Source organism: Cnephaeus nilssonii, assembly GCF_951640355.1.
Source record: "Cnephaeus nilssonii genome assembly, chromosome: 17".
Lineage (NCBI taxonomy): Eukaryota > Metazoa > Chordata > Mammalia > Chiroptera > Vespertilionidae > Cnephaeus > Cnephaeus nilssonii.
The window spans coordinates 31190791-31212485 of NC_137088.1; the positions used below are offsets into that span (position 1 = coordinate 31190791).

At 39.6% G+C, this 21695-nt stretch overlaps 1 protein-coding gene and 1 pseudogene across 2 annotated transcripts in view; both read right to left on the minus strand.

Annotated features, from left to right (window-relative positions):
• COPB2 (COPI coat complex subunit beta 2) overlaps positions 1 to 21296 on the minus strand; it is a 36243-nt gene extending 14947 nt beyond the window's left edge. Inside the window, exons 1-7 of the mRNA XM_079795168.1 lie at positions 21186 to 21296; positions 13618 to 13755; positions 10006 to 10092; positions 9674 to 9800; positions 8444 to 8592; positions 6320 to 6466; positions 549 to 648 (exon numbers count right to left, since the gene is read on the minus strand). Coding sequence (XP_079651294.1) covers positions 549 to 648; positions 6320 to 6466; positions 8444 to 8592; positions 9674 to 9800; positions 10006 to 10092; positions 13618 to 13755; positions 21186 to 21188 — 751 coding nt within the window. The 5' untranslated portion in view covers positions 21189 to 21296. The remainder of the gene's footprint in view (positions 1 to 548; positions 649 to 6319; positions 6467 to 8443; positions 8593 to 9673; positions 9801 to 10005; positions 10093 to 13617; positions 13756 to 21185) is intronic.
• Positions 4271 to 5933, minus strand: LOC307113660 (vesicle-associated membrane protein-associated protein A-like; annotated as a pseudogene). Its single transcript has one exon. The product of its transcript is annotated as a vesicle-associated membrane protein-associated protein A-like (transcript).
• Positions 21297 to 21695: the final 399 nt, after the last annotated feature.

Below are 21695 nucleotides of genomic sequence, written 5' to 3' on the forward strand. Positions count from 1 at the left end.
TAATTTGAATATCCAACAAAGAACTGTCAGGTGAACCAGATGCAAACAGAAAACACTTCCTGACATGGTAGCTTAACTTTTTATAAAGCGACATAAATAAATTAGTAATAGAAAATTAATAATCAACTAAGAAATGTCATTTTAATGTGAGTTAATATCCTGCTGGCTACAGTGCTTACTGTGTGCTTTATACATGTGATTTCTCCTCATCCTCTCACTGTAATCCTGTGAGGTGGGTATGTCTATTCCCAATTCATAATTCGCCCAAGCCATATCCATGAAGTGGCAGAACCTGAATCTGACCCCAGGTTTTATGCACCAAAGCACAGGTTTTTTTCAGTCTTTCTCTAGGACTTCTAGATGTCCTCTTATTTAAGTAATAGAGTCAAAACACGTTAGGATGATGATGACGTTCCTTTACTCTTATAGTTTAAATATTCTAATCAAATAAAAATGTTAAAATTTCTTGGAAAACTCCAATTACAATGCAGTGGTCTACCTGACCTACATATCCACTTAGTAATTATAAGCATACATTTCTAACTTACCATCTTCTGAACCTGTGATGATGATTGGCAACTCAGGATGAAAACTGGCACAAGACACATTTTGAACATGTCCCTCTAGTGTCTGCACACATGTTTTATTCTGTAATCAAGACACAGAAAACATTTTTATTAGTGAAAAACAAGTAACTATCTCATCTTTAATTTTGTCAGCGCACAGACATTATAAATTATAGTGGTTATGACAATCTAAAATAGTTTTCAGTATAGACATTCTTGAAATAGAATTATCTTGTGTAAACATATTTCCTCTTATTTCATAGTACAGGCAAATGTAAATGTAAATATCACATTTAAAAATGCACACACACACACACACACAATCTCTGGTTTGCATCTGAGTATTTTTCCCTAAATTCTTAAGTATCTTTAGTGCTTTTATCCTGTATTTAAATACAAAAAATGGTTTTGTAGGCCTCATTTTATTAAACTGCTCAGGGAAATTGTTATGTGAGAAGCAAAAAAGAAAAAATAAACAAAATCTTGAAGATAAAAACTATAGTAACAAGAGTTCATAATGAGGTTTATAGAAGTCTATGTGGCAAAATGGTTGTTCCATGGCTATTCCATGACATCATTCATTCATCTGCTAGTGTTCGAATATAAATAGAAGCCTGTCAATGATGATACTAAAAGATTTAAGAATTCACATTAATTATAATGCTAACATTTCTTTTTTAAAAATCTGTTAATAGTTTTATTTCTTTTAACGTGAAATACCATGGGACAGGATTATAAGGATGGAAAACTTAGTCAATAACTGCCTCACAAGGGATAAGAAAAATTCTGCCAGCCAAGCCCGTGTGGGTCACTGGTTGAATGTTGACCTATGGACCAAGAGGTCACGGTTGGATTCCCAGTCTGGGCACATGCCCGGGTTGCTGGCTCCACCCCCAGTAGGGGTGTGCAGGATTCTCATCATTGACGTTTCTCTCTCTCTCTGAAATCAATAAAAATATCTATACTTATAATAGGATAATATGCAAATTGGTCGGGATGCCGTCACGTAATGACCAATCAGCAGGAGGGTGGGGCAGCGAGCTACAAGCGGCAGAGAGCTACAGGAGGGGGGGGCAGCGAGCTACAAGTGGCCGAGAGCTACGAGCAGTGGTGGGCGGAGCGGCAAGCGGCAGCGAGCTACTCGTGCACAGGGCCACTAGTATTAAATAAAAGAAAAATTCTGCCATGATATTAGCAAAGATAAAGGAGAAAATTTACATTGTAAGAGGTACCATTTCCCCACAGAATACCTCTTGGCATTTCCTGAATAAGTGGAATTAGTAATCTAAATAAATCATATTTTGAGAAGAGCAACAGATAAAATTTAAAGGGATCATTAAAATAATATTTACAAGACTGAACAATTCTTTTTTTAAAATAAATCTTTATTGTTCAGATTATTAAAACTGTTTCTCCTTTTTTCCCCCCATATCTCCCCACCACCCGGTTCCCTCCCCCCCGTTGTCCTTATCCATAGGTGTATGATTTTTGTCCAGTCTCTTCCCATACCCCCCACACAGACACCCCTTTCCCCCTGAGAATTATCAATCCACTCCCATTCTATGCCTCTGATTCTATTATGTTCACCAGTTTATTCTGTTCCTCAGATTTTTAATTCACTTGATTTTTAGAATCACTTGTTGATAGATATGTATTTATTGTTCATAATTTTTATCTTTTTGCTTCTTTTTCCTCTTTTTAAAGAATACCTTTCAGCATTTCATATAATACTGGTTTGGTGGTGATGAACTCCTTTAGCTTTTTCTTATCTGTGAAGCTCTTTATCTCCCCTTCAATTCTGAATGATAACTTTGCTGGGTAGAGTAGTCTTGGTTGTAGGTTCTTGCTATTCATCACTTTGAATATTTCTTGCCATTCCCGTCTGGCCTGCATAGTTTCTGTTGAGAAATCAGCTGACAGTCGTATGGGTGCTCCCTTGTAGGTAACTGTTTTTCTCTTGCTGCTTGTAAGATTCTCTCTTTGTCTTTTGCCCTTGGCATTTTAATTATGATGTGTCTTGGTGTGGTCCTCTTTGGATTCCTCTTGTTTGGGGTTCTGTGTGCTTCCTGAACTTGTAAGTCTATTTCACCAGGTGGGGGAAGTTTTCTGTCATTATTTCTTCAAATAGGTTTTCAGTATCTTGCTCTCTCTCTTCTGGGACCCCAAAAATTCGGATATTGGTACACTTAAAGCCATCCCGGAGGCTCCTTATGCTATCCTCACACTTTTGGATTCTTCTTTCTTTCCGCCTCTCTGGTTGGGTGTTTTTTTCTTCCTCATATTCCAGATCTTTGGTTTGACTCTTCGGGTGTGGTGGTCTACTCTGTATATTCTTTATTTCAGACAGTGTATGCATAATTTCTGACTGGTCCTTTTCCATTTTTTTGGTATTCTCATTTAGGTCCTTGAAGGTCTCTTCAAGTTTCTCAGCGGTTTTTAGAAGATTCTTGAGTAACCTTATAAATATGGTTCTGAACACTGTGTCGTCCATTAGTTTGCTTTCATCTCTCCTACTTGTGACATACTTCGATGTCTCCACATTTTGGCTGCCTCCCTGTGTTGATGGAGTGGCTTTGTGTGGTCGGTGACCTATAGGGGCCGGTAGTTCAGCTTCCCCAATCACACTAGGTGGTCGCTCTTGGTACTCCCCTTTGTGGGCTGAGTGGAAAGTCTTGGTGTAGTTAAAAGCCCTGATTGCTGTTGGTACACTGGGAGGAATTGACCTCCGGTCCAATTGGTTGTGAGGGCCTGCTGTGTCTATAACGGAAGAATTGCTGTGCTGGAGACACAGTAGGGCTTTGGTGCTCACTGAGTCTGCTTCTTGAATGTGTCCCTTATGAGAGTGGTTGAAATCTGGTGTCATCCACACCGACAGAAAAGTCACTCTCACTCTCCGACCGATGGCCGAGAGTCCCGTAGGCGTCCGGGTCCCCCACGTGTCCCCAGAATCTGGAGTTCAGAGTGGTTGGGATTGTTGGTGTCACTGGCGGGAATTGATCTCCAAGCCAGTTGGCTGTGAGGATCAGCAGTGTCTCCGCTGGGAGAGCTTCTGTGCTCAGCTTGGATGGGGCGGAGTCTCAGGGTGGCGCAGACAAGCTTTGGTTTCCCGTCTGCTCCGCCCTAAGAGGGGCGGTTTCTCCGTGCCCGAATTAATGGCTGCGCGCCTCTGAGAGAAGGCAGCTTTCGAGCCTCTCCCGCTGCCTAACAGACCAGTTTCTCCCCAGCTGGGGCTGGATTTCAGTGCAGACCGGAGGTTTTGTTTTTCTCCCAAACGAGAAATCCAGCCACTGGGAGGGCTGTGCTCAGCTTGGATGGGGCAGAGTCTCAGGGTGGCGCAGACAAGCTTTGGTTTCCCGTCTGCTCCGCCCTAAGAGGGTCGGTTTCTCCGTGCCCTAATCAATGGCTGCGCGCCTCTGAGAGAAGGCAGCTTTCGAGCCTCGTCTTCTGCCAAACAGCCCAGTTTCTCCCCGACCGCAGCTGGATTTCAGTGCAGTCGGGAGGTTTTGTTTTTCTCCCAAACGAGAAAGCTAGCCACGCAGTGTCTGCTGCCCTCCCTCTCCGCGCGCTGCAAGCAAGCCTGCCGCGTATCAGCCACCCGCCCTTTCCGCGCTCACGGATCTCTGCACCTCCACAGCTCCTGAGGCTCAGCGTCCCCCTCTCTTTTTTTCTCTAGTTGTAGGTTTTCCACTCTGCCAGCTTTTCGGTGGTTCTGGACAGTGTGCACTCTGTTTTCCAGTTGTAGTTTCAAAATTGTTGTGGTAGGCAACAGTTAGGTGTTTACCTTATGCCGCCATCTTGGTTTCTCTGAACAATTCTTGAACTCTTATTAAAACCACTAAGAACAAACAATTCTTTTATGAATTTCATAAATTACTAAATGTGCAACTGACATCTGCTAGTGGTGATCTGGTAATACACTATTTGTCCAGTAGCCAAACATTTGTTTTTATTGTGTTTTCTAATCGTAAGAGGTTAAATGCAAAACCTATATGATGCTATACACATAAAAAATGGTCACCGGGGGCCCCACTACCAATGAAATGGTAGGTAAACCAATCTTTATCTGGTCAAGATAAAATAAAAGAAATAGCACTCTGCATGCTTCACTCTACAAGATGCATTTCCCTAGAAAGAACACAATGAAAAGGGCTGCAATTACAAGAAGTGAAGGAAAAGGACGGTGGCATTATCTCTGAAGGATGCAGTGAGGTTGATCCAGGTTTATCTGAGTGTGCTACTTTTCTGAGCCTTAAGCCTTCATCTCTCAGGTGTCGATTTTCTTCTAACAGCTTTGTCATTTCTCCCTGAAGTCTTGTACACTTCCATGAATTTCCTTGTTTCAGTATCATTGAATGAAACACTGTGTGGTTTTGGCATGGGCCCATCTTGTTTAGATGCATTCAGCAGAACAGCTTTGCTAGGTTCCATATCATTCAATTTATCATTTTCCTTGGCATTTCAAAAACACATCTCAATTTAGAATCCATTAATTCATTACGTTTTGCCTCTTTCACACAGTGCCTACATCTGAAATGTTTGGTGGAGCAAAAATTGTACCATAAACTTGTGTTTACTCTTCATTGGGATCATAGGCAAAAGGCTGTAGCATTACTAAAACTATCACAGTCAATCCGGATCAATAATTCCACTGGTGGGCCTCACACAGTAGTATCCTGTCGGATGGGTTTTGCAACTTAAGATTTGTAGTGCCTACATCTGTAAAGGCTGAGCTCTGTGGGAAGGCGGAGGACCAGGATCTATTCGTGCTGCACCATGGCACCAGAGGCAGACGCCATCACAGTGCAGAGCAGTACAGGGACAGGGTCAGCGGTGTGGCCGTGGTGGCAGTGTGCTGGCTGGGGACGGGAGACTATGGGGGCTATGGCTTGGCCGAGCTCTGATGATGTGGCCAGTTCACAACTCCCACATCCCAGTGCCCACCATTATGTCCTGGGTTGGTGGGCTACTGGATGGGTCAGCAGCTCTGGATCTCACAACTGACTCAATCCCACACCAGCTGCTGGGGCCACACGCACTGCGATCCTCGGTGCCCCGTGTGATGACTTCTGAGTGCCTATGTGCGCGCTCTGGCAGCCAGGAGCCTAAAATTTCTTATTTCTACTATTATATAAACATTACAGCATTTTATTTTTAAATTGTGTTAGACATTTGTTTTCATTTTTATGGGAGATTCTGGGACCACAGTTTAGGTAAAATACTAAGGCCTTAAATTATTACACTACTAGAGGCCTGGTGCACGAATTCATGCACCAGTGGGGTCCCTCGGCCTGGCCTGTAAGATTGAGCCAAAACAGGCTCTCTGATATCCCCTGAAGGGTCCCAAATTGAGAGAGGGCGTAGACCAGGCCGAGGGACCCCACTGGGGCACAACTGGGGCAGGGGAGGGAGGCGGGAGGTTGGCCAGCCGGGGAGGGACCGCAGGAGGGCTCCAGGGTGTGTCAGGCCCCTCTCGCTCAGTCCTGATCAGCTGGACCCCAGCAGCAAGCTAACCTTCCGGTCAGAGCGTCTGCCCCCTAGTGGTCAGTGCACATCATAGCAAGCAGTTGAGTGGCCTTAGCATATCATTAGCATATTATGCTTAGATTGGTTGAACGGACGACCAGACACTTAGCATATTAGACTTTTATTATATAGGATGAACAGAGTTCAACAATCCAAGTTTTAACTGTCGTATAAGAAACAGTAAGAAGCACATCTAATATATGGCAAGTAAAGTTATAAAAGAAATGTACCTGATAGTCCCATATTTTAACCAGACGGTCATCTGCACCTGAAATAAGGTATGGTTTGTCGCCACCACTGTAGTAATCAATGCAATTCACGCCTTTCTCATGTCCCTCCAAAGTGAAGTTTGGTGATGAAGAGCCCAGCTGCCACACCTTCAGAGAGCAACAGCATCTGCCAGTCAGTATGGGGTCTTGCTTTCCAGGGGACAGCTCTACCAAACCTCTGACAAAGTATGTAAAATGTGAAAGCCCAGGAGAGAGAAACTAAAGAATGTTCATTTTTTCCACCCATTTGTTTTTGTTCTTTTTCACTTTCCCTGAATTTCCAGGAGGCAGAATCATTATGGTGTAATCTGAAAATGCCAATTTCCAGGCTTTAATCCCTAACAATTATGATTTAGTGGCTCTACAATGAGCCTAGGAAACTAGATTTTTAACACACACCAGGTGATCCACTTTGAGAAACTTTAAGGGTAGTATGAGAGATTTAATATAAAGCTAATGAAATGTAATAAGATCTATTAAAATGAGAAAATTACTGCTTAAGTGCAAGTATGGAAAAGTAATCAAGCATTACTACAGCATTGGTATTGACTATCTTTATAAATATTTAATAAGTGCCAAATATATTGGGAGACCCTGTGAGAAATATAAAGATGTGTAAACAAATGTTTACCAAGTACTGTATACAACAAATTACTTCAGCTAAAGATAAGACAATTCTCAAGATCTACCAAATTTAGTGAAAAAAAATTAATCACTAAGTTTCCAATCTATGTCAAAAGCAAGGACAATGCAATGAAAGGAAAAAAGAGTAAGATCAAAACCCTAAGATCACCCTGGCTGGTGTTTCTCAGTGGATAGAGCTTGGCCTGCGGACTCAAGGGTCCCGGATTCGATTCTGGTCAAGGGCACATGCCCCAGTTGCAGGCTTGATCCCCAGTAGAGGGCATGCAGGAGGCAGCCGATCAATGATTCTCTCTCATCATTGATGTTTCTCTCTCTCTCTTCCTCCCTCTCTGAAATCAATAAAAATATATTAAACAAAACAAAACCCTAAAATGTTCAGACATATAACATTTAATAATAATTAAATTGTCAAACAATTAACATGCATTATGTATAAAAAAATGTTATATAAGCATACATGTGTAAGCAAAGTTAATGCAATATATCATTTTAAATCTATGCACATAGAGATATTTTTAATATTGTAATGGAAAAAGGAACATGAGTACACTGACTGCAACACATTTTCAGCATCTTTTTGGGGAAGGAGGGTGACACACAGTTCCTGCCCCAAACATCAACATTTCAGGGAATAAAAATTTCCAAGGCACATTATTTATTATTCAATGTGAAGGCCATTAAGAGAGGCAAAAGGCAATGGAATGAATGGGATGAGCATGGATGTCTGGAGAGCTTCTCAGAGTAAATCATTGTGCTAAGCCTTGAAGGATAAGTAATTCAGCAGAGGAAAATAAATCAGAAAGGGAGAGTAAAGCGTATTGCAGGCACAGGGAATAGCTAAATAAGGTAAGGTTCTGTGAACATTCATGGTAACTATAGAGAATGGTGGCTGGACCAGGGTTGTAAGAGACATCTCATAGTATTAGCTGAGAAGCCCTTGTATTCTACATTAGGCATTCGAATTTTATCCTTAGGTTGGCAACTGATTAGATAGAACCCATGTTTTAGAAAGTTAACTGGCAGCAGTATGGAGAAATAGAGTAAGAAAAAGAGAATGGAGGCAGATAAAATTCAAATAATAAACAGATTCATAATCAGCAGACGTCAACAACTAATACACTAAAAGGAGAGGAAATAGTAACCAAGAGAAGATGTGGGCATTTTTAAAATTCTGGGTTTGTAGAGGTTTAAAAGTCTTACAAAATATTGCTTCCACATGGAAAAACACCTCCTTCATTAAGAACACTGAGCTGCCACAATATTTTTTCTAAACAGAATATACCTTTCTGGATCAAAATGAAGTCCTATTTTGACTTCAAAATGAGCTTTTGAGAGAAACTTCAAAGATGGGAACAACTTTCTGGGCAGCAGAGAGTAAAACACCTAAAACCACTGTATTTCACCAATAATCATAACTGACACAAATAGTAAACACCCTACCTTGATAGTTCTGTCCAAAGATGCGCTGGCAAACTGATTGTTATCTTTAGGGTTGATCACAATCTGCATAACATAATGCGTGTGTCCTTCAAACACTTGTGAGCAAGACCATTTTTTATCCCAGTCCCAGAGCTTAATAAGCATGTCATCTAGGCCAAAAGAAAGTCTCAAGTTAATTGCAGTTTCTGTTTCATTCATTCGGAAAAAAGAAATCTCTGTGCCTTTTAAGGCAGAACACCAATCATTTTATAGCTTACAGAACTAGTGTCAGATTTAAGTAGATATTTCAAAATCCTTATTTATTCTAAGAATAAACTTAATTCTCTACAGAAAAGTAGAGATAAAATAGAGAAATTACTAATAACATAAAAATTTCATGGAAAAATTTAAGACTCTGAGCTTTACAGGATGACAAAAGAGTAATGCAAGTTCGATGAGAATATAAGTATGGCCCAGGTGGTGTAGTATAGCGGTTGAGTGTTGATCTAGGAACCAAGAGATCACTGGTTCGATTCCTGGTCAGGGCACATGCCTGGGTTGAGGGCTAGATCGCCTGTGAGGGGTGTACAGGAGGCAGCCCATCGATGATGTTTCTCTCTCATCAATGTTTCCATCTCTCTATCCTTCTCCCTTCCTCTCTCTCTAAAAAATCAATAAAAACATAAAAAAAAAAGAATATAACTATGACTGAACAATGATGGCAATGACTATTAGGGAATAAGCAGTTCTCTTATACTACAAGATTGGTTTTAAAAGTTTTTAATTACTTCTCAATTTTTAACTTAAAAATGTTTCAAAGAGATATTACCAATTCAGTGCAACTTGTTTTAATTGCCCTCCAAAAGGTCCACTGTTTTAGACATAATACCAAGGAGCAAACCAGTCTGAACATAAAGGTAAAACTGACTAGGATATGTGGCGATCTGCCAAAAGCTCCCTCATCAGCATGTAAATGAGCTTTCTGTTCAGCAGATGTTTAAGCATCTAGACCTTCAGATCTTCCCTGACAGGAATTGAAGCAATTCTGCTATACAAATCCTAAACAGAGTTGATATTTCATTAAAATATAAAAAGTACGCAGCATCGATATCAAGTTAATGGATTTAAATAGTTTAAAGGCTGCTTGGAATTAGAACTCTACTTGTAGCAGCAGTAAAGAATTGCATGTCTCAGTGAATGAAAATAAATTACTCAAAGAGATGCACATGACCCAAAGGGGTCACCTCTTACCACTGCTGGTGAGAATGAAAGGCTGGGTTGGATGAACAGCGATACAGCGAATGTAGTCTGAGTGCGCTTCAAACATATGAACTCTCTCCAGAGTATTGTAATTGAACACTCTAATCTGCATGTCATCCTAGAAATGGAAATTTAAAAACTATCATTAAGGTTATGAAGTAAATTGCATGAAAAAAATATACTACAGGCTCGGGGTATAAAGCCCATGCTTCAAAACATTGCACTAATTTACAAAACAAACCAAGAATCAGAATTCTGCAACTCATTTACGTTATCTTTGACCAATTCAGAAAATGGGATTAGAAATTCACATAATTACTTACCGCTCCTGTCACAACCCAATTCTTTCTTGCAACAAACTTTGCAGCTCGAACAGGAAGGTCACATACTTCAAATGTTTTCACCAGCGTCTTTAAAATTTAACAAGAATATACACTTTGAGTTATGGGAAAATAACTGAAAAATCTATTCTATTTTATTTTAAACATCTAATTTAAAAATATTATTAGGCTAAAATATGAAAGCTCAGCAGTCAAGTTAAAAAGAAATAGATCATTTTTTTTCCAACAGGTTCAAAATTAAAATACTTATAAAAAATAAAAGAAAGTGAATGTTCACAAGATGAAATTCCAGATCCTCTGTGCTCCAGCATTTCCCTACTTCTCTAGCTTCATCTTTGGCTACTCCCAAACTTACCGTTACTCCTGTTCCCTCTGCCTGAAAACCCGCGCAAAGGATCTTATACTTCCCTAACATAACTTAGCACCTTCATAATTATGTGTTTAATATCAATCCTTCCTGCTAAGCTGAGAGCAGGAATCTTGTTCACCACTATATTCCCAGAGTCTAAAACATTGACCGGAAAACAACCAGTGTGTTATAAGTATTTGTTGAATGAACTAGCTCCTAATTTCTTTTTAAAATGAAACCCATAAACTCAGAAGATAAACTCACAAAAACAAGAAACAATTCATTTTACACTTTAGCGTATGCTTGCATACAAATGTTATCTCTTTTTAGTGAAATAACTAAAGAGAAACAGTGATGCAGATGTTCCTTCAAGCTGCTCCGAAAGGAGTAATATACACAGGATAAAGGTAAAAAACTAGGAGACGCTCCTAGAAAGAGCAGGGGTGAATGCATTTCTTTGTTCTCCTACTGAGATTCCTTGTTCTTTAAAATTCTGAAAAATCAAACTATGTTTTTTCAATCTTTTTCGTACCATAGAGTAATAAAAACACATCTTACTGACTGATTAACCATGTGAACTAAACAAAAAGAATAGGGACTAGCTCATCAGAACTGTTAAGCCTACTACTCTGGCTTGGGAAGCTTCTTCAGACAAATGTTGAATAACTAGAGGCCTGATGCACAAAATTCGTGCAATGGGCTCGGCCCTCACAGCCCCTCATAGCCTTGGCCGGCCTTCGCAGCTCTGGCTTCATCCGAAAGGTCGTCAGGAAGGACATCCATAAGGTCTTTCAGGGAAGGACATCCAGAAGGTCGTTCAGCTGTTCGGTCTAATTAGCATATTAGCTCTTTATTATATAGGAATAGGATTGGGGATATTAGCTCCAACCTGTACAGCTGCTACCAGTTAACTGTGACAGAGACACTGAGAACAGATAGAAATGCAATCTATAAGATCACAGACAAATCCACTAAAGCTCCGGAGGAGCCAACAAATCCAGGGATCTATTGAGCAGTAAAAATAAAATAGCTGTAGAACAAATAGTCAAGGTTTGGGTCCACGTTAAGTGCTATGGTTGGTAAAAATGACATGAGAGCTGGTCTCTATTCTCTAAAAGCTAAACAATCTAAAGAGAGGGAAAAACTACACATTCAACATATAAAACACCCAATGTAAGTTAGGGAAAAAATGACTAACACAGGTCTCATACACAATTTTACCTAATTTGATTTAACCTTTTTGACAAGCTTGTGATGCAGGGAAGGAAACAATCTCATCTTCACTACAGATAACTAAACTGAGCCTCAACATGGTTGAAAGGCTTGCCCATATCATTTAATTAGCAGAATGGCTTCAAATTCTAACATACTGATTTTTTAACCATTGTAGCCACCACCTTAAAAAGTATATATCTTCTTATTTGAAATTCAAGTACATTTGAATTTATTTCCAAAACCCTTTTTATTTTTTATTTTAAGAATTTTGCTTCCAATTATACATGAGTGGTAAGTGACTCCTGTTGGTGATAAACAGGAAAGAAAAAAATCAGGGAAAACCAAAAATAGATCAACCTTTCAAAAAGACTGTACGCACAATGCGCCTAACTGCCACGTATGCACTTGAAGCAACGGGGAACTAAGGCTAGGATAATTCCTGCCCTCATAGTACCTCCATTCTTGAAAAAAAGAAAATTAAACAACTTACTACTGATGAGATAAATTATGAAAGCACAAGCAGATGGCCTTGCAGGAGGGCACAGAAGGGTACAAAAGAGAAAATCAAGGCAAAGTAGATGGCCTAGATAGAGTTATGTTACAGTAAAGACTAGAGAAAGATAAGGGAAATACACCAAGGTATTAGCCTATACTACAGTGAAACGACAGAGCTGAGAGATAGCTAAATGGAGCTGACAGAGGGGATCCCTAGAAAGAAGTAGGAAGTGTGGTGGGGGTGAAGGGAAGCATCAGCATATCTATTAACCCTTTGCACTCGCTTGCTTTTTTCTTGATTCCTTTATTCTAATGCTAACTGTGTCGAGTCACACTCAACATCCGAGTGCAAAAGGTTAAGCATGAAATCAGAAAGGTTTCAAACATCTGGATGAAAAAGTAGACCAAAAAGAAAAGAAAACCACATGAAACAGAATACAGATATTATTTGCATCAAGGCAAAAGGAATTCACAAGGTAAAGATCTGAAATTGCAGAAGACAGAAATCATGAAATAGTAATATAGTAATAAATGTAATGTTTATTATTCATTAGTTCAACAAATAATTATTGAGCACTCACTATGGGTCAGGTAATATTTTAGGCACATGGATGCAGCAGAGAACTAAGTGTTATTGTGCATAAAATGTCACCAATGGGGTCTTGATTTAGTGTGCAGTCATTATTGTTTCATTATAGTGATATAAGGCTGTAACAGTATTTTTTGGTTTACTCCTGACCTTGGTCCCCTAAGCCTATTTTGCTATCTTAAATTCCTCAAATGTGAATATGTGAATTTTTATCTATATTTAATAACTTAACCTTGGACACTGCAGATAATCCTAATATATAAAAAGCTAGGGGCCGTAACGACCAAAACAACAAGTGGACCAAACAGCAGGCTGCGTGGGGCGACCAGGCCGGCAGTGGGAGTTAGGGGCGACCAGGCTGGCGGGGGGGGGGGGGGGGGGGGGGGGGGGGGGGGGGGAGGATGGAGGCAGTTAGGGGGCAACCAGGCAGGCAGGTGAGCGGTTAGGAGCCAGCGGTCCAGGATTGTGAAAGGGATCCTGGACTGGAGAGGGTGCAGGCTGGGCTGAGGGGGACCCTCCACCCCCCGCCACCGGTGCACGAATTTTGTGCACTGGGCCTCTAGTTACTGTATAAGCAGACATAACTGTATGGTAAAGTGCTGACTATATGTTCTGTACTTTGAAATAAAAAGATTAAGGATGGTCAAGAAAGATTAGAAAATATGAGATAAGCTAATTTGAAGGATACATTATTTACTCATATGAAAGAGAACAAAACAAGCATTTAAGGCAAATATTCTGTAAAATGCATATTCTAATATATGTAATCAAAAGCTGACTACAAATATTTCTCTGATGTAATTTAAAATTCGTGTGGCTGTTTGAAAGTTAACTACATACCATATTAAGCACTGGGAGAGAAAAAATATATAAAATCCCATTCTTCTTTCTCATTATAAACATAGTCTAACACAGCATTTCTAATAAAGCCCTTAAAAATTCCTACCTGTGTTTCATGATTCCAAACACACACACTGCCATTGTAAAGACTTGCCAACATCCATGGCTCTGTAGGATGCAAATCCACACTCTTAACTCGATCAGACCGAGCAGTTAGCTTTCTCTTGATATCAAGTCGTAGAGGCTAAGAAGAAACATTAAAAAAAAAAATTAAAATGCTATGCCAAATAAAATGTTTGAGATTGTAACTAAAAACAGTGTACTAACAACAGGTTTACAAAACAATTCAGTTTTTGCTTTGCTAAATTGTAGAGTTTCAAGTCTAAACGTTTGGATGGAGAAGTAGACCAAAAACAACAAAAACCCAGAATGCATGTTACCTGCATTAAAGCAAAGAAATTCACAAGGTAAATTCTTCTACTTCTTCACTTATATACACAAAAAAATAGAAATATTTAAATTTATAGCTGAAGTTGTCAAGCATTTTGGTCTCAGGACACATCTATACTCTTAAAAAAGTCCAGCACCTTAATAAAGCTTTTTTATATGGGTTATATCTATTGATATATACTATGTTAAAAATTAAAACTAAGACAACTTAAAATATTTATGCATTAAGTCATGTTCAAGTAACAATAAACCCATTTCATGTTAACTTAAATAACACACTTTTATGAAAAATAATTATATTTTCAAAAAAATGTAGTGAGAAGAGTGGCAATGTTTCACATTTTTACAAAACTTTAAATTCTGATTTAATAGAGAACAGTTGTTTTTTCATATCTGCTTAGGCTTTCAATATGTTGTAATATGTTGTTTTGGTTGATGCATATGGAAAAACACATTTGGCCTCAAAAGATATGTAGTAAAAAAGAAATATTTTAACTTTTTTTTTCAAATAACTGTGGATATTCTTCTTTGATATCAACACCAACACTTAACAAGTGGTAGTTTTTTAAAGGTCACTTGCAATGTAAAATCTGAAACCATACAAATGAACTTTTTATACTTTGTTACTTAAAATCCATTTGTCTATTTTGTATTTTTAATAGAGCCATGCGTCTTTTTGTAACATCATGCACACTGATCATTTGGAAACAGTTGGTTCACTGAATTATGCAGATCTTCCACATGTTGACATATTTCACTACACAGTATCAAAATCACATTCATTAACATCACCACCAACTTCAACTGATTTTTTTTAAGAATTACAAATCTGTTAAGATCAGTGATAAAAGTTTTCTAAAATTCTAACTCAATGAAAAGCTCTAATTTTATTATTAGCAACCAATTACTGTCAGGGACCAAATAACTTGTTTCAGTTTTTAGAAAATGTATGCCAAATAATCAAGTCTGAGCAACCACAGTCTGTCAGCCATTGTTACAAATAAAGCTAGCAACTTAAACAGTATGCAACAGAAGTGCCTCATGCATACTTTCCATTTCATCACACAGAATAATTAAAAGTTGTAAACACGGTGTTGAGATGTGATAAAATTAATAATTTTTATTGCTTCATCAATGACATTCTTAATGAAACTGACTCTTCAGCAGAGTGTGACAGTGAAGAAATACACTATCAGTACAATTTGGTGACACTGGCAGTTTCACCTTTCATTACTTTTACAGCAACAGATATATGTTACAAATAGCAACACAGTAAAAAAAAGGCCCATAGTGTCTTCCTATTAGGAAAACAGTTTTAATTTGTGGACTTTCTGAAAAAATATGGGGGACTCCTACAAGATCATAGACCACATTTTCAGACTCTTGGTTTATAGACTATTTAGTAAATAAATATAAAATATCTACTAAATCACAAATTCTTGCCCATGTCATTAGTATCACAAAAGAAAATATTCTTAAGAAGTGTTATTCATGAAGTCTTTGTTTAGTAACCCTAAGTTATAGTATTAATCAAAACAGTATAGTATTGGCATAAAAACAGACAGATCAATGGAATAAAATAGAGAGCCCAGAAATAAACCTACACATACATATAGTCAATTAATATATATATGTACAAAAGGCTAAGCGATCAGCCAATGGGCCAGTAGCTATGATGTGCACTGACCACCAGGGGGCAGATGCTCAATGCAGGAGCTGCCGAGAGACAGCTACTTTGCAGAGTGCCCTCTCCCACTCCCAGACCCCTCCGGGGATGTCGAAAAGCCGGTTTCAGCCTGATCCCCACATACCAGACCAAGGGACCCCACCTGCCAGAGGAACCCCGCTCACTCCACAGATGCCCTTCGAGCTGCAGGGCTGTCCCAGGTGCAGCCAGCCAGGGAGGGACCATGGGAGGTTGGCTCCAGAGTGTGAAAGGCCCATCTCGCCCAGTCCTGCCTCGTCGGCCACCTTCTAATTAATTTCCTATCAATGTGCACAAATCCGTGCACTGGGCCACTAATTTATGATAAAGGAGCCAAGAATACACAACAGGGAAAGGCAGTCTCTTCAATAAATGGTGTTGGGAAAACTGGATAACCACATGCAAAACAATGAAGCTGAACTCCTATCTTACACCATCTACAAAAATTGACTCAAGACTTCAATGTAAGACCAGAAACCATAAAGCTCCTAGGAGAAAACACAGGAACAAAGCTCATCGCAGATATTATTTTTTAATCTGATACCAAAAACAAAGGCAATGAAAATAAAAATAAATAAGTGGGACTACCTCAAACTAAAAAGCTTCTCCACAGCAAAGGCAACCATCAATAAAATGAAAAGGCAACCTACTGAATGGGAGAAAATAATTGCAAATCATATATCTGATTAGGGGCTAATAGCCAAAACATGATAAAAATTCATACTACTCAATAGCAAAACAAAACAAAACAAAAAACAATCCAATTTAAAATGGGGCAGATGATCTGAATAGACATATTTCTAAAGAACACATATGGCCAACAGGTATATGAAAAGATGCTCAACATCACTGGTCACCAGGGAAATGCAAGTCAAAAACCGTAAGAGCCCTGGCTGGGTGGCTTAGTTGGTTGGAGTGTCATCCCGTACACCAAAAGGTTGTCTGTGAGTTCAATCCCCAAGTGGGGCATGTACTGGAGGCAACTGATAGATATGTTTCTCTCTCTCTCTTTCTCAAATCAATAAAAACATATCCTTGTGTGAGGATTTAAAAATAAAAATATACATACATAAAACATATTCTTGGGTGCGAATTAAAAAAACAAAAACCACCATACAGTCAACCACCACCACACAATAAGATATAACCTCACACTTGTTAGAATGGCTCTATCAAAAATACAAGAAATAACAAGTGTGGGTGAGGATACAGAGTAGAGGGAACCCTTGTGCACGCTTGGTGGGAATATTAATTGGTGCAGCCAGTATGGAAAACAGGTCTTAAACATTATGCTAAGTGAAATAAGTCAGACAGAAAAAGACAAATACTGTATGATCTCACTTATATGTGGAATTAAATAAAAACAAACTCATAGATCTGTTCATAGAGAAACCATTGGTGGTTGCAAGGGGCAAGGGATCGGGGAAATGGGTGAAGAAGTCAGAGTACAGACTTCCACTTATAAAATAAGTCATGGGGACAGTATGGTGACTATAATTAATAATACTGCGTTGCATATTTCAAAGTTGCTATGTATTGTGATGGATATTAACTAGACTTATTGTGGTAGTGATCATTTCACAATATGTACATACAAATATCTCATCACTATATTGTGATTACTGCTATATTTCAATTATATATTGAAACTAATATGTTATATGTCAATTATACCTCAACAAAAATAAATCGAGTTCTTGGGAGAAAAGTAGATTTATTTTGGCAATAATGCTAGGCAATGTAATGTGTGATCAATATGGGCTATATCTATGTCCATGAAGGCCTTTGGAGTCAAATGGGAGCGGTTATATTATTTTAATGAATTTAAGTTACGGGAACCTAATGGAAAGTAGAACAATTTTAAACAAGAACTAAAATACTCCCTCAAGCCAGGAAATACTAATAGTTTAAAATTGCTTTTTTCAACCTGGATTCCTCATCTAAACCACAAAACAGAAAATGATTTAAATAACTAATTTCTTAATTCTCCCAAAGAAACCATTTCAGGAGAAGAGTTAATTCATTATATACATGATGCCTTATGACAGTAGCCTTAATTCTCTCTTTTAAAAGCAAATTGAGGAAGACTGATTTAAAATCTATTTCCCCTTCAACAGGTCTTAAACACAAACTAAAAGTTTATTTGGCAAGTTGAGTTACCATCAAATTTTTATTTTTATGAACATCCATGATGCTCATGAATGGAACAGAAATTTAAGGTTACTTTTCAACACAAAATGAAGATCACTAGATAATTTCAGCAGAGAGCATTTCCCGAGACAAAGCAAACACCTCACAAGGCTTTTATTCATATTTTGGCATCTGTATCAAATTTGGGTCACTGATTACTTCGAACCTTTCCACTTTTACCACCAACCTATACCTCTTAATTTACTTTAAAAGATCTGAGTTCCCTGGCTCTTCTCTATGATCACCACAAAAATGCTTCCACTGTCATACCTTCCTCTCCATCTCAAACTTCCTACTTTCAAACATCACCGCCACATTCTTTGCTCATTCAGGGAAGCAGGGCCTTTTACTTCATTTCTGCATTTTGCCCCATTAATTATCATCAGAGATTTCTAATTTTTTCTGATCTCTTCAGAGTCAACAAACATGAAGTGTCTGTTATGTACCAGGAACCATGGTGAGGGCTTTCACTAAGCCAGCATATCTCATATTTTTCCTCTACTAAATGAGGAAATTGGACACTTACAAGTGTATATTTTATCATTAAAATGTTTTAAATAACTGATTATTTAAAAAACAATGCTCCAGGAAGGTGAGACAAGAGACTGAGGAACCTCAATACACCTTTGAAAAAATAAAATGAAAAATACAATTTTTATTTCAGAGAAGAAGGAAGAGGGAAAGATAGAAACATCCATGATGAGAATCATTGATCAGTTGCCGCCTGAACGCCCACTGCTGGGGACAGAGCACACAACCTAGGCATGTGCCCTGACAAGGAATGGAACTGTGACCTCCTGGTTCATAGGTCAAAGGTTAACCATGGAGCCACACTGGCCGGGCAACCCCAGTATACCTTTATCTATACCCAATGCACAAATTCTAGTTTCAAAAGCACAGCCAAGATCTCTTGCTATATTTCTCCCAACATTTAAATTACTACTTGGAATGAGACATTGTACTAGGCACTCTGGAAAACAAAGATGATTAAAACACTCATACTGAACCCTCAATTCTAAATTACTCCCTCCATCTTCCAAAAGCTGGATTCATTTAGTACTCAGCTGAAATGCTTCTGTCACCAATATGATCTTTCTTATTACCTTAGCTAGAAGTATCCTTTCCTATGGGATCCTGTAGACTAAATTTTAACCTTTAAAAATATATGCAGTCTCTATTTCTAGAGTAAATGTTCTTTAAGGGTAGGGTCATTGCTTATTCGTGACTTTATCTCCACAGCACCCCATATAACCTGATTCACAGTATACCTCGGGAATAAGTATTTCCGTCTGGTTTTAGACCATTGCAATAAGACAAGTCACACAAATTTTTGGTTTCCCAGTGCACGTAAAATTATGTTTACACTATACTGTAGTCTATTAAGTGTGCAATAGCATTGTGTCTAAAAAAACAATACCATAATTTAAATACTTCATTGCTAAAAAAAATGCTAACCATCACCTGAGCCTTCAGCAAGTTGTAATCTTTTTGCTGGTGGAAGGTCTTAGCTTCAATTTTTAAAATACCCAGTTTTTATGAAGTACAATAAAGAACAGTAAAATGAGGTATGCCTGTATTTAGGTATGGGGGTTTAGGGACAGACAGTACAATCCAGGTCTAGAGAATCATGTTGAAATCAAATTTCAGTTCCACCATTCATTTAAAATGTGCAATAGTGGGCAAGTTTACTTAGCTTCTCTCAGGCTGGACACAAGTAAAAGAGTGACAATACAATGATCTGTTTCTTAGAGTTATGAGAATTAGGAGGCAAAAGTTTAGCAAAGTGCATGGAACACAGTAAACACTTTATGGTAAAAGAGTGAATGAATAAATTCATTTTGGATATTACACAAAAGATTTAAAATGTATTAAAGAATGAAGGAGCCCTGGCCGGGTTGGCTCAGTGGATAGGGCATCGACCTGCGGACTAAAGGGTCTCGGGTTTGATTCCGGTCAGGGGCACATTCCCGGATTGTGGGTTCAATCCCCAGTAGGGTGCAGCCAATCAGTGAGTCTCTCATCATTGATGTTTCTATCTCTTTCCCTCTCCCTTCCTCTCTGAAATCAACAAAAATATATTTTAAAAAAAAGAATGAAGGAAATATTTCACTATAAAAATATAGTCTTAAATGCAAAAGAAAACTAAATTATGAGCCAAGGGCCTTTTCCAAAAATGCCCATTACTAAAAGCATAGCAGACCCCAGACCCAAGCAGGTTGTTGGCAATATGAGGTGGTATAACTAGAGAGACTTGAAGTCTTGCTCAGGGCTCTTAACCTGGGGACCCAAGCAAGCTCGTGGATGAGACTGGGGGTGGGGTGTGTGAGAGCAAACCCACTGAAATTTTATGCAACACTGTGCTTCTCTGTGCATTTTTCTGGGAGTATCTATACTTTCACCAGGTTACCCAAGGAATCAATCTCTTTTGTAGTTTTGTCTCAATTTACCTCATACAAACTTAAAGCTTTATTTTCTAATTGCCAGATGAGGAACTTGGACTTAATACCTAAGCTTCAAAATCTTTGAACCTGTGCTTCACAACAAGCAAAAAAAAAAAAAAAAAAAGACAGGAAAATGTTTAAATATAAAATACTGACTTTCTTACTTTTTTCCAGAATGGATATTTTCACACTGTTGTTTTTCTTATAATTAAACACTCTTGTGAAAAAGTATTTCAGAGCATTTTTGAGAGTGAGAATGATAACAAACAAAAAGTGCTGTCGACTGCCATTCTTACCAGCCACCATATTTGCAAATGCAGAAAAGCAGGCCGGTTTTATGAACTCTCTCACCCTTCTTTTCCCTTAGAAACCTAAGTTATAATCTCAAAGCATTTGAAATTCCACTTTTGACTCCATTATACACTTTATTTTCTTTTTCTCTTTTTGCCTCTCTGCTTAAGTTCGTAGTCTGTGGTCAGCACACACTATACCAGGATTAAGTTCAACCTGAAAGCAAGGCCAGCTGAGACCGTTTTAAGGGCGGAATGCGGTAATTATGCCAAAGCCTTCCACCAAGTCCGTTTTCGGCCTTTTGCATTTCCCTGCACCGCGGACCCCCCCGCAGACTTCAGGAGCTCTGTCACAAGCCCTGGGCACCCGAGGAGTCAGGGACCCCTCAATTCCAGCTACTGCTTCCCTAAACCACCGCGGACTCCTGGGTCCCACCGCCTCCTCACGAACTCGCACTGGACCAGGACCCCACAGGCCTGAGGCGGCGGCCACAGCGGGACCCCAGGCCGCTTCTTACCGCGGCCCCCCCGTCCAGGAGTCCCAGGAATGCCTCCCGGCCCCAGGGACCTGGCTCCCTCCAGCAGGGTCTGCACCTACCATGGCTCCGTCGGTTCGAGCCCAGACGCCCTCGCTTGCAACCGGCGACACAGTCCCTGAAGAGACCCACGGACCCGCTGACCGACTGACTGACGTGGAACTTCCGGGAAGCAGTTCTCGCGATAGGGAGACGAGGACGCGAGCGCCTGCGCCAACCCGGAGTAAGACTGACGTTCCCCAAGCCCCGCCCCAGTTTCCTAGGCAACAGGGTCCGCCCCAAGAAGCCTAGCCCTCCCGGCGCGGCGAGAGCAAGCGGGGTGTGGCCTGGCGCGGCTGAGAACCTGAAAACCAAGAGCTAAAAAGGATGGGAAAAACGAAAAGATTAGTTCCCGCTGGACGCCGAGAATTCGTGTGCAGCGGCTGAGAAGCGCCGTGGGGCCTGCGCCGGTTCTGGCTAAGGAGAAGGAGGCGGGGAGGGAGGCGAGGCAAGGCTCTGAGCGCACGGTACTGTGTTGGGCTAGAGAACGTGGCTGAGTTCCCTGCGGGCCCTGGACCCGACCCTGATTGAGG